We start from the raw sequence: 15,720 nt of genomic DNA on the forward strand, positions 1-15,720 counted from the left end.
AGCCATCACGTGTAGCGGTGGCAGTGAAGTACAGAGGAGTTTTTTGTGGTTAGTGTGGAGCTCCCTTATTACGCTTAAGACGACACTAACTGCAGAGTCACACGGACACCTTTTATTGAAGAGGCTCGCAGACGATGAGTGTTTCTATCAGGTTGAGAATGCTCCCTGCCATAAAGCGGCTTCTTTCGAACAACAGTCTGTGGACTGTTCTGACCAGAATCCCCACCTTAACCCAATAAAACACCTACGGTATGCGTCAAACGTCGACATCGCCCCAGACACCAGCGTCCATTACCTTCTCTGATTTCGGCTCTTGAGAAAGAATGGGCTGCCAGACATTCAGACGTCTAATTGGACGCATCCCAGGCAGAGTTCAAGCCATCATAAAGGCGAAGGGAGGACACAGCCCACATTAATGTCCATTAGTATGTGTCTGAATACTTTTGATCAGATAGTGCAGTTGGTTATTGAAGCAATGGTCACTGAAGTCCTCATCTTGTTCCAAAGTAAATGACGTTAAAACTTGCTTACTGTGAATGGAATTTTGACACCTGGATTTGAGAACAGGTGATTTCTTTTCGGGAACAGTTGAGAAAGGAAGTGCAAACTCACCGTTCTGCGTGGAGCGGTACTGCTCGTCGTAGAGCCGGTAGACCATGGCGTGCGCCCTGATGACGGTGTGGGCCGCCAGGTAGTCGCCGATGCCCGGAGCGTTCTGCGATGGAGCTTGGCCGCCGGTGGTGGCGTAGCCTTTCATAAACTCGTAAGGCTCGTTGAATGTTACCCACATCTTCACCTGTGAGAGAAAAATGGCATCACAATACAGCTAGATGTCGATGACTTTATATGTTGGTGTGTAGGGAATGGACACTGAACAGAAACACCTTCTAGTATCATTAGCTAGTTAAAAATGGGATGTTTGATGAAATCCCATGGTTGTCAGCACAGTTTGGTATAGGTAGGAATTCGACGAACCTAGATAGTTATTCTCCATCTCCAACTACCCCATCTTCCATAACTCTCGTTTTTCCTGTCGAATTACGTGTGCGTGTACATCCAAGATGTGGGAAACCAGATTATTGACGAAGCTGTTTTTAGAAATCATGTATTTTTTTTTCACAGACGGAGATGAGTGTTTCATGTCAGCAGTTCCTACGAAACTGGACAGCCTGGGAAAAAAACCGCACATAAAATTCCCTTGCTTCACTGTGGTAAAATGAGTTGAGTTCTATCTTGATTCTTGACAATATCGTCAAAACTGGGTGTGCTCCAATGAAATAAAGGAGTTTTATATATTCAGCATGTGGAAATCTTTCCGCACATCTTTAATGAAACAGTGGCGTTTGCACTATTTTTTTTATTTACGTTTGATTTACTATACAAAACACAGTTCTGAGTCTGGGTCGTGAGCCTCTGTCCCCAAGTTGTGCATGTATAGTACAAGGTTTGACCTGCCAGAGAGTTTATAACAATTGTTTGACTTCTTCTTCTGAATGTTAGTGCAGATCTCCATTGGTGGCTATCTGATACGAAAACTATGAATATTAACACACATTTGCCGTTCAAAGTTGAAAATGCATTAGCTGTAACTCAAATTCCCTCATCATCTTTATTCTCGAGAACAGAAACTTACGAAATTTATTGTATACAAGAATGCAGCATTTATCAAAATATTAGATTTCTCTCCAGTACAATATTCGTGTATTTAGTAATTGTAGCTGGATATAGGATTCATCTTCACTTACGTAAATATAAATTTGATAAGCAACCTCTAAGTCTCTCTTTTAGTCTGCTATCATAGCTCTAACATTTAATACTCCAATTAGGAAAAACCAACTTAAAACACCACCTTCGTTGTTTAGTCCCTTGAAAATTGCCTTAAGACTGGAGTTCTTGCCTGTGGAATTGATTCGAAAGCGATGATGTAGAGACAGTGGCAATATTTTTGTCCCTCTTTATATTCTTGCTCTTAGTAATAACTGTAGCTGGATTTGGATTTCATATTTATTTATGTAAATACTGTTTTGATAAGCAATCAATAACAGATAGTTGGTATATAAATTTAATATCAAGTTTTAGCTTACAGATTAAATCCTTGAAAATGTTAGTGTTTGAGGAAGGCTACAATCCGTTTTGAGACCCTCGCTCCATTTAGTCATTGTAATAAGTGAGAATAGAATTTTACTTTCACCTTCACATTTCTACACAGGCTCCTTCAATAACTAGCAAATGATCGTGGGTTCACTGTGTACCCACCTTCTTCTTATCTATCCACCTAAAATTTTTACTAAGCCAGTAAATGTGATATGAGTCTCTAAGGTAGCATTCCTCTTTGTTTATATAATTTGGTTCAGTATGAAATGCGGATACGCCGTAATCGATGCACCTATAGTAAGTTTGATAATTCGGAGTCCTCTTACTCTGACAGTAAAAATGACGGCAGTAGTTCTCTTGTTACTTCGCTGCCCTGTCAAATCAGTGACGATCACAATTTATTCACATCAGAAAGTTTCTTCGTTCTCTCACCTGAATTTTACAAATGCTTCTTTTAACTGCGCCTTAGTTCTTCAGGTTTATTTTACAACCGGTTGTGCACCCCGCTTCCACATCGTAGGTTACTCAAGTCCATTTTTAACTATACTGTCAAAGCTCTGACACTTAATGCCCCGATAAGGAAAACTGTAACTTAAAACACTAAATTCGTTGTTTCACCTCTCGAAAACCCTACGAATTTTCCAATAGTGCATGCCTTAGGACGTTATTCGTAGGACGATGACTTAGAGAGAGTACGAAGATTATCTCAGCCGTACTTCACGGAATGCGTTTTATGCTGACTGCGGTATAGCTCCCACGAAACTTATTTCTGGGTCTTAGGATGTCTGAAGCCAAGAAGAGGAGAAACGTTTTGAACAGAAATGAACTCACCCTGTCACCGAAGTTGTCAAAGACCACCCTGGCGTACTCCAGGAAGTAGTCCGCTAGGATGGGGTTGGGCCAGCCTCCTATGTACTGCAGGGCTTGCGGCAGGTCCCAGTGGTACATCGTCACCTGGAAAGGAGAGAGTTAAGTGACGCACATAGATGGCTAAGGTATCGCTGGAGTTTCATCTTGTAATAGTGTTACAAACTGTCTGAAATACACTGACTGCGTTAAAAAGCACGAATAAATTCTTTTTTGGCGCAAGCAACCAACTGTTGTACGCCGAAAATTCCACTGTAAAACCCAAAATAAATATACTACAGTCGTGTGATGTTATTATCTACGTTCTTAGAGAAAGTAACTGACATTCAATACACAAAAGGCTGCTTGACAGGAAATAAATAAAGAAGAAATCCGAAATATCGTATGACACAAAAATCTAGTTCCACTGTTCCCGAGGAAAACACACAGAGTACGCGACAACTGAAGATTCAGGCTTAAAGTATCACAGACCAGGTGGTAATCAGGCCTTACAGGTGGATCGCAGGTTCGAACTTAGGAAGCGAGGGGAACGAAATTGGCCGCGTCCTTATCAAAGGACTGATCCCTACATTCACTTTGATTTGCTTAAGGAATTAACATAAAACCGAATTGTCGATGGACTGACGGTGATTTCACTACTGTTAGTTCCAATTGTTTTCTAGTATCTTAACTAATACGTTACCTTTGTCGATGATGAGTACAAAGAAAGTCCTGGAAATGCAAAATCTAAGCAGTGACTAGAAATGTGGAAGTATAAAACGAGATGATTTAGCAAGGTGTTTATAGTAAATTTCATTTGGAATGCGATGCATGTGTGAGATGTTGATATATAAGGATGGACAAGTAAACTTATCGTCTAATGAAGGATTCTTTGTGCCACGAATGTTCCTGTAAGTTGTCCTTTATTGACATTTTTCCATTTGCAGCGGATTATAGTGAACATTATCCTTTGTCTAGCCTCACCAGCCTTAAGACATTATGATGCTGATGATGAAGTCCCATATTCCGTAAGAGCGTAGGGGACAACGCGGGAGACCCGCACAGCCGTGCCAGGCAAGGTCCTAGTGCAGGTGGTTTGCGATTGCCTTCCTCCTACCGTAATGGGGATGAATGATAATGATGAAGACGACACAACAACACCCAGTCATCTCGAGACAGGTGAAAATCCCTGACCCCGCCTGGAATCGAACCCGGGACCCCGTGGTCGGGAAGCGAGAACGCTATCGCGAGACCACGAACTGCGCGGACTATAAGACAGTGTGGAAGAGTAGAAATGTCAAACTAAGTGCCTAGCCTCACATTAATAAAGAGCAACAGAAAACTATGTATCTCTTGTTTCCATTCTTTTGTTTTATAGTAACAATTTTTAATAGCTATTTGCATCCAAAATATTGGAAATGCCTTCTGGTAGCACTGCATTATATTGCAGATCTCATCACTGCAAATAATAAAGAGACAACTTAGATTATAAATAACTTAGTGGGAATGTGCTAAACGCTCTATCAGGAAGTAATTGGTTGTAAACGCCAATAACAAACATTTTGTTTCAAGTGCCACTAATACTGAGGCATAACGATTTATTACTGACAATACAAGTACAGAAATGCATTATTGCTTTACCTAGCAGAACTACAGTAAACGAAAATGATTACTGGTGTATTTTTAAAATTTTACAGGAGAATAAAAAAAACTAAAAAGTCCCTCTGAATTGACTTCCGTTTCTTATTAATCGAAATTCAGATTTTCCAAAGATGACTGTAGAGCCCCTTATGCTGTGGAGGATGAAATGACAACGTCGTCAAAAAGTCTTTCTGTTGCTACTGACCGGCACTCTTTCAGACATCTTTCTGATGAATTACTGCATGGTATACTTTAGCCATGGCCTTTGCTCTTTTGAATACATTATCATTTTTCCATTCTTCTGTTACAAAGTAAGACTTATTATGGGGCTGTTTGAGGTGGATGAGTATGAGACAGTTTGATCATGCTGTGCTTGGAGCTCTTACACATCTACATTGATCACAATGTTGCAGCAGCATATTTAAAATTAAAGAAAATATCTTTGTTCCATGGAATGGACCCATAGCATTAGCAGAAACAACAATTCTGTCTGAATAGTGTGGAACAGAGATCTTGCTTACCTTCCTTTGTTTCTTCATAATTGCAACACCTCTGTCTCTGAGAAGGTGTTCCCAGTCACCAAATACTTGTGTGTTATTTTTACAAACCACCCCAGGCTGGATAGAGGAGACTATGACAAGCGGCACTTGGTATACGGAACGGAAGCACTGTCAGACTCAATGACGATGCGCGATCTAGCAATTAATGTTTAAAACGCTTGGTGCACGATTTGACACGTGGAAGAAGTCTACAGACATGCAACAGAAAGCCGCTGACACGTTTTATGAAAAGATGGCGCTTTGTAGTTTGACATTTCCACATTAAATTACGGCCAGTTCGAGTCGGTGATTGCGATCCTTATAATAACTGAAGGCAGCGATCTGCATATGAGCATCACCGGCGGAAACAGGTCATGATTTATTATAAACGTAGGTGAACCACTAGAAAGAAGAGCGGTTTCAACTACTTCATTTGCTGTCAAATAGGAAAACATATAGTGTCATTTGATCGTTTTCTGGTGAAGGAAGATAAGGCTATATTCATTTATTTCATTTATATTTCATTTATTTCTTACGAATGTATTCTCTAGAGTAGAAAGTATCGTTTAGTGCTGAGACCACAGAACTGCTCGGTACTTTCGGAGATAGCAACTACTGTATGATCAATACTCTCCCAGTTTGTTTTCATATTAGAGATCGGTTATATTGACATTCATCTTCTTGCTTCCGATTACTGATGGTGGACTCATTAATTTGTTCATACCTGATCATGATGTAATTTTTATGTGATATGGATGAAACTGGTAAAATAAATATTCTTCTACCACATCCTCGCGGCGCAGGATGCATTAAAATCCGGATGAAACCTATAAAAGTAGCTACTCGTCATTTTGGAAGGGACAATCTCGAAAAAATATAATCAGATCCTAGGCGAGTATGAAGAAAATTTACGTAGGCAGAAATGGGCGTAAAAGAAGAAAAGGGACCAAAATATATGAAAAAATCGAAGAACTAATCTGACTAATATGACTTATAATCAGTATATGTGCGCACAGATTGGAATAAAACGGATGTAATAGTACTTTGCGTCTTACCATTTAAAGAGTAAACCAACACACCTATGAAAACGCGTTGTTTCTCTGATAACACGTTTCATCAAACAGGTTCTCTTGCATACGTACCATCGGTTGAATGTCATTCTCCAGCAGCAGGTTGATTAGGTTGTTGTAGTAGTCAATCCCCGCCTGGTTGATCACGTCTATGTCCCCGTTAGGCAGTATACGAGACCAAGAAATGGAGAAACGGTATACTTTAGCCTGGAACAAACATAGTCTCATACTAGTGTTTTTACCAACTGGCAAGGCGGTAGCATTCAGCGTGACGACTCTATGGAAGAATATGTAGAATACACCAAACTTCATCACAGATAATATCAAGATAATTCCAACAACATGGAAGCAGTAATCGGTTGTTTGCTATGAAACGTAAGCGCTTCGCAGGAATACACTTTTTTCCCAATCTTCATTCAAGGCCATCTCATACTGTCTGACCGATTTGTTTTGCGATCACTGGCTCCTTATCTCAAAATAATTAGTTTAAGATCCTCTATCGTTTGGATAACTTTGATTCTAAGGAACGCAATCTTGAAGCGAGGGAGCTTTTCTAGCAATTATTGCATACATTTATTAGCTGAAATCGGCATTATCCCATTAGTCGTGATACATACATTTTTTCTTCTTGTTAAAAAAAAATAAAAAATTTAAAAAAAGATGACATCTCTCTTTAGTCATTCCGAAGAGGACTGCTGTAAAGACGGTTGAAACGATACTTTTACAGTTGCCTTTGGGGCTCATAATTACGCGACATAGGACTCTAAAGTAATTTATTCACAATGATACTGGCCGTGGAAGTCTACACACTTAGATCTAGTGAGTTCTTATGTTTAATTTTTTGTTTTATAGTGGAAGAGAGAGGAAGGCAAGTAAGGTAAATAAGGGTACATGCCAGTTCAGTATTCGTCTCTCGGAAAGAGTCTGATGGACCAGTTTCCATCGATCCACGCTTGCACCGAGCGAAGTTGTTTAACTCACTGCCTAGCAGGAGTCTTTCCGATTGACGCTACTTCAGTTGTTCGCTTCTCAGGTGTCTTACGTTTTACTGTCCCGCGTAGGTTTTAACGGTGCCCTTCCATTAATTTTATTTAAATTTACATGTCAAGTACCGTAGGACAAAAAAAAAAAGGTTCAAATGGCTCTGAGCACTATGGGACTTAACTTCTGAGGTCATTAGTCCCCTAGAACTTAGAACTACTTAAACCTAGCTAACCTAAGGACATCACACACATCCATGACCGAGGCAGGATTCGAACCTGCGACCGATGGGGTCGCGCGGTTCCAGACTGAAGCGCCTAGAACCGCTCGGCCCCTCCGGCCGGCCATAGGACCAAATTGAGGAGAAATCACCGAGCTCATTGAATGTGTCAGTTCATCAAATTACAACGTAAAAGTAATAACAAATAAACTAAAATATTTATCAACCCGAAAAAGTTAAGCCATAACTTCAAGTAAACGCAATCAACAATACAACAAGAACTAGCTTAATATTTCAACGAACTCCTCGACAGAATAGAAGGAGTCACTCATGAGGAAACTCTTCACTTTCGATATGAAAGCGCGTGGATTACTGCTAAGAGTTTTGAATTCTAGTGATAGCTTATTGAAAATGGATGCAGCAGTATACCGCACAGCTTTCTGCGCAAGAATTAAAGAAGTGCGATCCAAATGCAGGTTTGATTTCTGCCGAGTATTATCTGAGTGAAAGCTGCTTATTCTTGGGAATAAGCTAATAATGTTAACAAGAAGTGACAGTAAGTAATATATATATACTGAGAAGCCAATGTCAAAGTACCCAGGCTCGTGAACAGGTTTGGATAAGAGGTTCGTGAACTTACACCTCTTTTTGCCCGAAACGCCCGTTTCTGAGCCGAAAATATTTTTTCATAATTGGAAGAGTTACCCCAAAATATAATACCATACGACATAAGCGAATGAAAATAAGCAAAGTAGACTAATTTTCGTGTCGAACGATCACTCACATCACATACCGTTCGAATAGTAAAAATGGCAGCATTAAGTGTTTGAACAAAGTCCTGAACATGGGATTTCCACGACAGTTTACTAATATCTGAACACATAGAAATCTGAACTATTCAGTTTCACTAATCATACGCCCATTCTGTGAAATGAAAACGTCAGGTTTTGTTGAATTGTGTGTTAGAAACTGTAAAAACTGTCCGTACCATCAGGAAATTCCTCTGCGTAATCTCTATCATCGATTTGATACCTACTTATAAAGGGATCAAATACAAATATTTACAGGAGTGAGGAGGTGACCAGAGGTTCAAACACAGAAAATCATTCTAATTAGTTTCCATAAATTTAAATAAATTTAAGTCACATAGGTGAGAGCAGCGCTCTCAAATGTCCTGAACCTATTTTCACAAGAGACAGACATTAACACATGCCAAGAAGTTAGCACACAAAATAAAATACTACTGGTATTTAATCAAAAGGTACGGGCATTACTTCTTCTATTAAAGCTTGGTAGCAGAAAGATCTTGGTAACGTAAGGAAAGGGTGGGGATGGGTGACATTCGGTGAATAATTACCACATGACAATTCTGTTGCCAGTTTTCTGACTGTGAAAGGCTGCATCACTGCATATGCATGATGTAATTGCAGCCACTGTGTCAAATGGTGGGGCTTAACCACGGGCGACGTTGCTAAATTCTGCCCTGGAAAATGGACAGTGCAACTGCGTAATGACCCAAGGCAACTACTGTCATGAACTGGCTAATGTCTCACATCCAACTGCAACCTCTGAAGTCTGGGAACGCGGATGAGGCGGCCGTGTGCCAGAGTTCCATGAACTCGGAATGATTGCTCATCACTGTACCAACAGCTGTGACGAGTAGCGACCAAGGTCTACCTGCACGGGCACCGACTGCAAAAAATACGTTCAGTCCACAGAGATTCTCTATTCTACATTCGCATCAACCGACCATAGTGGAGTCATCTTTTCGTTCACTGTGAACTCTTGAATAATAAGAAGGCCTTCAAATTTGTAGAGGATTATAACGGTAGTCATTATTTTGAGGTAATAGACAAAGTCTATTACAATGGTCGTAACAGAAATAGGATTCTGAGCTACTGCTCTCCAGTACATATAGACTCTGCCTTTTATTTGTCCTTTTTCTCTATATTTTTCCCTGGAAAAACTTTGCGTATGGTGATACATACACTTCGAAATAAAATCAATAGTAAATAAAAGGTTGGTTCAAAAATGGTTCAAATGGCTCTGAGCACTATGGGACTCAACTGCTAAGATCATTAGTCCCCTAGAACTTAGAACTAGTTAAACCTAACTAACCTAAGGACATCACAAACATCCATGCCCGAGGCAGGATTCGAACCTGCGACCGTAGCGGTCTTGCGATTCCAGACTGCAGCGCCTTTAACCGCACGGCCACTTCGGCCGGCAAAAGGTTGGTCAGCAGTCTTAGTAGTAAAGAATAGAACAGGATTCTAAATTCCACAGAGACGGTTTTTAATTACTTGGAGGTGTCTGTGTTTGTTAATCGCCTTGTACGAAAGCACATCTACGCATCTCAAATCATGGTGAGGCTGGCTAGAGGCGTAAGGTGACATGATGAGTGTAATGAAATTGTGTATTGTGGGGTATTTATTAAGCTAACCATGACAGCACGGAGAGGATGACACACGAATGAGCTCCAACACAGATGCCGAACCTAATGTCTCCATCCGATGGACAGAACATCATCAGACTATATTGAATGTATGAGAAATTGCAAAGAGGATGGGAATTATATTTGGTCCTTTGGCTTCGAGTGTGATTATCGGAAACTGTATGCCACCTCTTCTCCTTCTATAGCAGGCTAATTTATGTTGATGGAAGTGGCTACCACGACCGGGACTTCAAACTTCCATTCTTAGCTGAACGCCATCGCTCGTGCACGAGTTAATGAATACGGATGAGGAGATAGTTTGGTTGCTCTGCTGTGTGATTAGCGCCTCTACCTTTAATATATGGGTTTCGGGAACTGGATCATCAGTGTTGTTACTCATGTTGACAACAAACTGGTAAGTATAAGGCCGTTGACTTTGTCCTAGTCTAACGGATAAAGGGTGAATTTCGATATACCATCGTCTGGTATGATAATGAGGAAGAGCCTCTGTACCTCTGATCTCAGCTCCGAATTCCAACCGTGCCCAACGATTCAGTGCTGACCGTTTGCAGTGTCAGTCTTCGCAAGTGGTGTCATTAGGAGGTGGCATTCGTGGACATCACATCAACACAGCGCTCTGTCTGCCGTAGTCAGCATCGCAGAACCCCATTCCAGTAAACTCACCAAGGCCCTTGCATTAAAATTATTGTAACCCGATTCTCCGTATGGCAGTTACACACATACACTTATGTAGGCGTACTGTAGCTTTCAGTTGCTGACCTGGATGTCAAACAGCAGAGAAACTAAATATTCTACGATAGACATCCACTCTTGTATACTCACCCCCGAATCCTTAAGCGCCTGTACGTCCTCAGCATAATGGTGGTACGAATCGCAGGTCACATCTCCATTCTCCCCTCTGTGACCGTACTCTGGATGTTCGTGCAACATGTGGTCCCAGATGCTCTCTCCTTTGCCTGTAAAGATATATGAACTTTTACTACACAAAGGCTGGGTTTGTATCTGGATTCTTCCTTATGACTTAAGAAAAAACGGTGAAGATGCTGAATGTGTTAAGAAAGTTTTCGATTTTCCAGCGTTTCATAACAGCCGCAGCAAATGATTGCGATGAATTTGTTTTGGAAGATAATTCTATCAAGTACATATCTGAGATTCTTAGGCATTGCTGATAGAAAGTCTTGAGCCATTCTCATTGTGTTATCGAAGCACAGGTTGTGTTTTCATGACAGAATGCGAGTGCTCCTGTCTGTCTGTTTCGACTCGTATTCCAGGTTGTATGTAGAGGGGTTTCACAAAAAAAGACCTTCAGGCTATAAAAAAATATACCTCAGTAAATTACTGAAACCCTACCACACCTTTAAGCTGTTCTACCGATTGATCTTTTGCGGGAGAAAAACTGTATGATATCTGTGGGTTCAATTATCAGTGCCCTTTTTTTAAATTCTGACACATGTCAGAAGCAGGTTTTACAAAATAATTCCAAATTATTCTGTTTACAGATGCAAAGTCTCTTAAGTAAAATGATGGACACAGTGATCTAGTATTTGAAATTTGTAGAAACACAGCAGTATTCGCTAGCATTTTTTTTTAAATTTAACTTTATGACAGGTTTCAGCATATTTACTCTTCGTCAGATAGGACTGTCTTCCAAAACTAATAACATGCAGCCGATGACTACTCAGGATACATTTCTTTTTTGGGAAGCTAGATAGATGTGATGATGACTACATCTACATCTATACTCCGCAAGCCACCTGACGGTGTGTGGCGGAGGGTACCTTGAGTACCTCTATCGGTTCTCCCTTCTATTCCAGTCTCGTATTGTTCGTGGAAAGAAGGATTGTCGGTATTCCTCTGTGTGGGCTCTAATCTCTCCGATTTTATCCTCATGGTCTCTTCGCGAGATATACGTAGGAGGGATCAATATACTGCTTGACTCCTCGGTGAAGGTGTGTCCTCGAAACTTTGACAAAAGCCCGTACCGAGCTACTGCAGAGTCTTTCACTGGAGTTTATCTATCATCTCCGCAACGCTTTCGCGATTACTAAATGATCCTGTAACGAAGCACGCTGCTCTCCGTTGGATCTTCTCTATCTCTTCTATCAACCCTATCTGGTACGGATCCCACAGTGCTGAGCAGTATTCAAGCAGTGGGCGAACAATCGTACTGTAGCCTACTTCCTTTGTTTTCGGACTGAATTTCCTTAGGATTCTTACAATGAACCTCAGTCTGGCATCTGCTTTACCGACGTTCAACTTTATATGATCATTCCATTTTAAATCACTCCTAATGCGTACTCCCATATAGTTTATGGAATTAACTGCTTCCAATTGCTGACCTGCTATATTGTAGCTAAATGATAAGGGATCTTTCTTTCTATGTATTCGCAGCACAATACACTTGTCTACATTAAGATTCAGTTGCCATTCCCTGGACCACGCGTCAATTCGCTGTAGATCCTCCTGCATTGCAGTAGAATTTTCCATTGTTACAACCTCTCGATATACCACAGCATCATCCGCAAAAAACCTCAGTGAACTTCCGATGTCATCCACAAGGTCATTTATGTATATTGTGTGAATAGCAACGGTCCTACGACACTGCCCTGCGGCACACCTGAAATCACTCTTACTGCGGAAGACTTCTCCCCATTGAGAATGATATGCTGCGTTCTGTTATCGAGGAACTCTTCAATCCAATCACACAATTGGTCTGATAGTCCATATGATCTAACTTTGTTCATTAAACGACTGTGGGGAAATGTATCGAACGCCTTGCGGGTCAGAAACACGGCATCTACCTGGGAACCCGTGTCTATGGCCCTCTGAGTCTCGTGGACGAATTGCGCGAGCTGGGTTTCACACGTTCGTCTTTTTCGAAACCCCTGTTGATTCCTACAGAGTTGATTTCTAATCTCCAGAAAAGTCATTATACTCGAACATAATACGTGTCCCAAAATTCTAAAACTGATCGACGTTAGAGATATAGGTCGATAGTTCTGCACATCTGGTCGACGTCCCTTCTTGAAAACGGGGATGACCTCTGCCCTTTTCCAATACTTTGGAACGCAACGCTCTTCTAGAGACCTACGGTACACCGCTGCAAGAAGGGGGGCAAGTTCCTTCGCGTACTCTGTGTAAAATCGAACTGGTATCCCATCAGGTCCAGCGGCCTTTCCCCTTTTGAGCGATTTTAATTGTTTCTCTATCCCTCTGTCGTCTATTTCGATATCTGCCATTTTGTCATCTGTGCGACAATCTAGAGAAGGAACTACAGTGCAGTCTTCCTCTGTGAAACAGCTTTGGAAAAAGATATTTAGTATTTCGGCCTTTAGTCTGTCATCCTCTGTTTCAGTACCATTTTGGTCACATAGTGTCTGGACATTTTGTTTTGATCCACCTACCGCTTAGACATAAGACCTAAATTTCTTAGGATTTTCTGCCAAGTCAGTACATAGAACTTTACTTTCGAATTCATTGAACGCCTCTCGCATTGCCCTCCTCACACTACATTTCTCTTCGCGTAATTTTTGTTTGTCTGCAAGGCTTTGGCTATGTTTATGTTTGCTGTGAATTTCCCTTGCTTCCGCAGCAGTTCTTTAACTCGGGTGTTGTGCCACGGTGTCTCTTTTCCATCTCTTACGATCTCACTTGGCACTTACTCATCTAATGCATACTGTACGATGGTTTTGAATTTTGTCCATTGATCCTCAACACTATCTGACAAAACTTTTGTGTTGAGCTGTCAAGTACTCTGAAATCTGCTTTTTGTCACTTTTGCTAAACAGAAAAATCTTACTACCTTTCATAATACTTCTGTATACGACTGAAATCATCGATGCAGTAACCGCTTTATGATCGCTAATTCCCTGTTCTGCGTTAACTGTTTCAAATAGTTCGGGTCTGTTTGTCACCAGAAGGTCTAACATATTATTGCCACGAGTCCGTTCTCTGTTTAGCTGCTCAAGGTAGTTATCAGATAATGCACTTAAAAAGATTTCACTGGATTCTTTGTCCCTGCCACCCGTTACAAACGTTTGCCAGTCTATATCCGGCAAAATTAAATCTCCACCCGGAACTATAACATGGTAGGGAAATCTACTAGAAATATTTTCCAAATTTTGCTTCAGGTGCTCTGCCACAACAGCTACTGAGCCAGGGGGCCTATAGAGACATCCAATTACCATGTTTGAGCCTGCTTTAACCGTGAACTTCACCCAAATTATTTCACATTTCGGATCTCAGTCAATTTCCTTCGATACTATTGTACTTCTTATCGCCATAAATACGCTGCCCCTTCATTGTCCAGCCTGTCTCTGCGGTATAAATTCCAATCTGAGTTTAGAATTTCATTACTGTTAGCATCTGGTTTCAGCCAACTTTCTGTCCCTAGTACTATATGGGCGTTGTGACCGTTTATTAATGGGAGAAGTTCTGGAACCTTCCTATAGACGCTCCTGCAGTTTACTATTAACACATTAATATCGTTATTCCCTGTTACGTTTTGCCTACTCCTACCTTGCCGCATCTCAGGAGGCGTCTTGTCGGCCCTAGAGAGGGATTTCTCTAACCTAAAAAACCCACATGTGCACTCCACACGTACTCCGCTACCCTTGTAGCCGCTTCCTGCGTGTAGTGCACGCCTGACCTATTCAGGGGTACCCTACATTTCTCCACCCGATAACGGAGGTCGAGAAATTTGCACCCCAGATCTCCGCAGAACCGTCTGAGCCTCTGTTTTAAGCCTTCCACTCGGCTCCAAACCAGAGGACCGCGATCGGCTCTGGGAACGATACTACAAATAGTTAGCTCAGATTCCACCCCGTGAGGGAGGCTTTCCGCACATACATCGAAACCCATCGTAAAACAAAACAAAAGAATATCGATCAAAGAGTTTTAAATTGTACTATCTCCTTTACTGTTCCTTACGTGCCGCCACCTTAATAATAGTGTCAGGAATAAAGCTATCGCTATCAGCGTATGCAAACATGTTACGTCTAAAGCAGAAAAAGCCACTGGCGGTTTTTGTACACTTGTTCCTCCGACATCGTTGAATTTTCCTATTGGAAATGTTTTTTTTAAAATTTGCTGTACTTTGATGTCACGAGAGCGAGTGATGCTGTCAAACATCAAAGGAAACCAATGTCATTCATCGATTCTACGACTTTCAGCAATTGGATAGCCCAAAGTAGACACTTTTAAACATATGGAGACATCGCATCCTCTTCATTATATTCTACATGAACGGAGTAAAAATAATTCTTCTAATTTCAGATGCTATCGCTTAGATTAGTTAGGTTGAAGTAGTTATTAGTTCTAGGGGACTGATGACCTCAGATGTTGAGTCCCATAGTGCTCAGGGCCATTTGAACCATTTTGACAGAATGTCTAGAGGGTTCACTTTCTTCCACATGTAACACCATCGGTAACCTCCCTCACACAACTATATAACGAAATACTTTTTCATAACACAATTAAGGATTCTGTGCTAATATATGTACAGGGTATTTCAAAGTCTTCGCATGAGAGTCCGATGGGTGATTGGGGAATAACTTTCGTTAAAGGCAAAATGTTCGCTGGCACTATGATAGTTTATCCTCCTGCTAGGCGGTAAGGCATAGACACTCTGCAGCTCATGTATTCATTGTTTATTGCCTACAATCCCGCGATCTGCTCCCTTTGCAACGGTGTAAGCCAAGCAAAATTGAAGTTCTTGATTCTTAAGGTTTTCTTGTTAAAAATCACTCTGTCATTGTAATGGTATACGCACATCGCAGAATGTCAACGCCTTACGACTCTCTGATGGATAGCCAATAGTAACCCGACCCCAGCTTCGACGGGGAACGTCAACAAACATTTGTTCGCCAACAATAG

The 15,720-nt window shown here is 41.1% G+C and overlaps 1 protein-coding gene across 1 annotated transcript in view; it reads right to left on the minus strand.

Annotated features, from left to right (window-relative positions):
- Window positions 1-15,720, minus strand: part of LOC126095612 (myrosinase 1-like) — a 184,079-nt gene that overhangs the window by 163,464 nt on the left and 4,895 nt on the right. Inside the window, exons 2-5 of the mRNA XM_049910380.1 lie at window positions 10,669-10,802; window positions 6,263-6,397; window positions 2,926-3,048; window positions 613-796 (exon numbers count right to left, since the gene is read on the minus strand). Of these exons, the coding sequence (XP_049766337.1) occupies window positions 613-796; window positions 2,926-3,048; window positions 6,263-6,397; window positions 10,669-10,802 (576 nt within the window). The remainder of the gene's footprint in view (window positions 1-612; window positions 797-2,925; window positions 3,049-6,262; window positions 6,398-10,668; window positions 10,803-15,720) is intronic.

This window comes from Schistocerca cancellata, chromosome 8 (genome assembly GCF_023864275.1).
Source record: "Schistocerca cancellata isolate TAMUIC-IGC-003103 chromosome 8, iqSchCanc2.1, whole genome shotgun sequence".
NCBI lineage: Eukaryota > Metazoa > Arthropoda > Insecta > Orthoptera > Acrididae > Schistocerca > Schistocerca cancellata.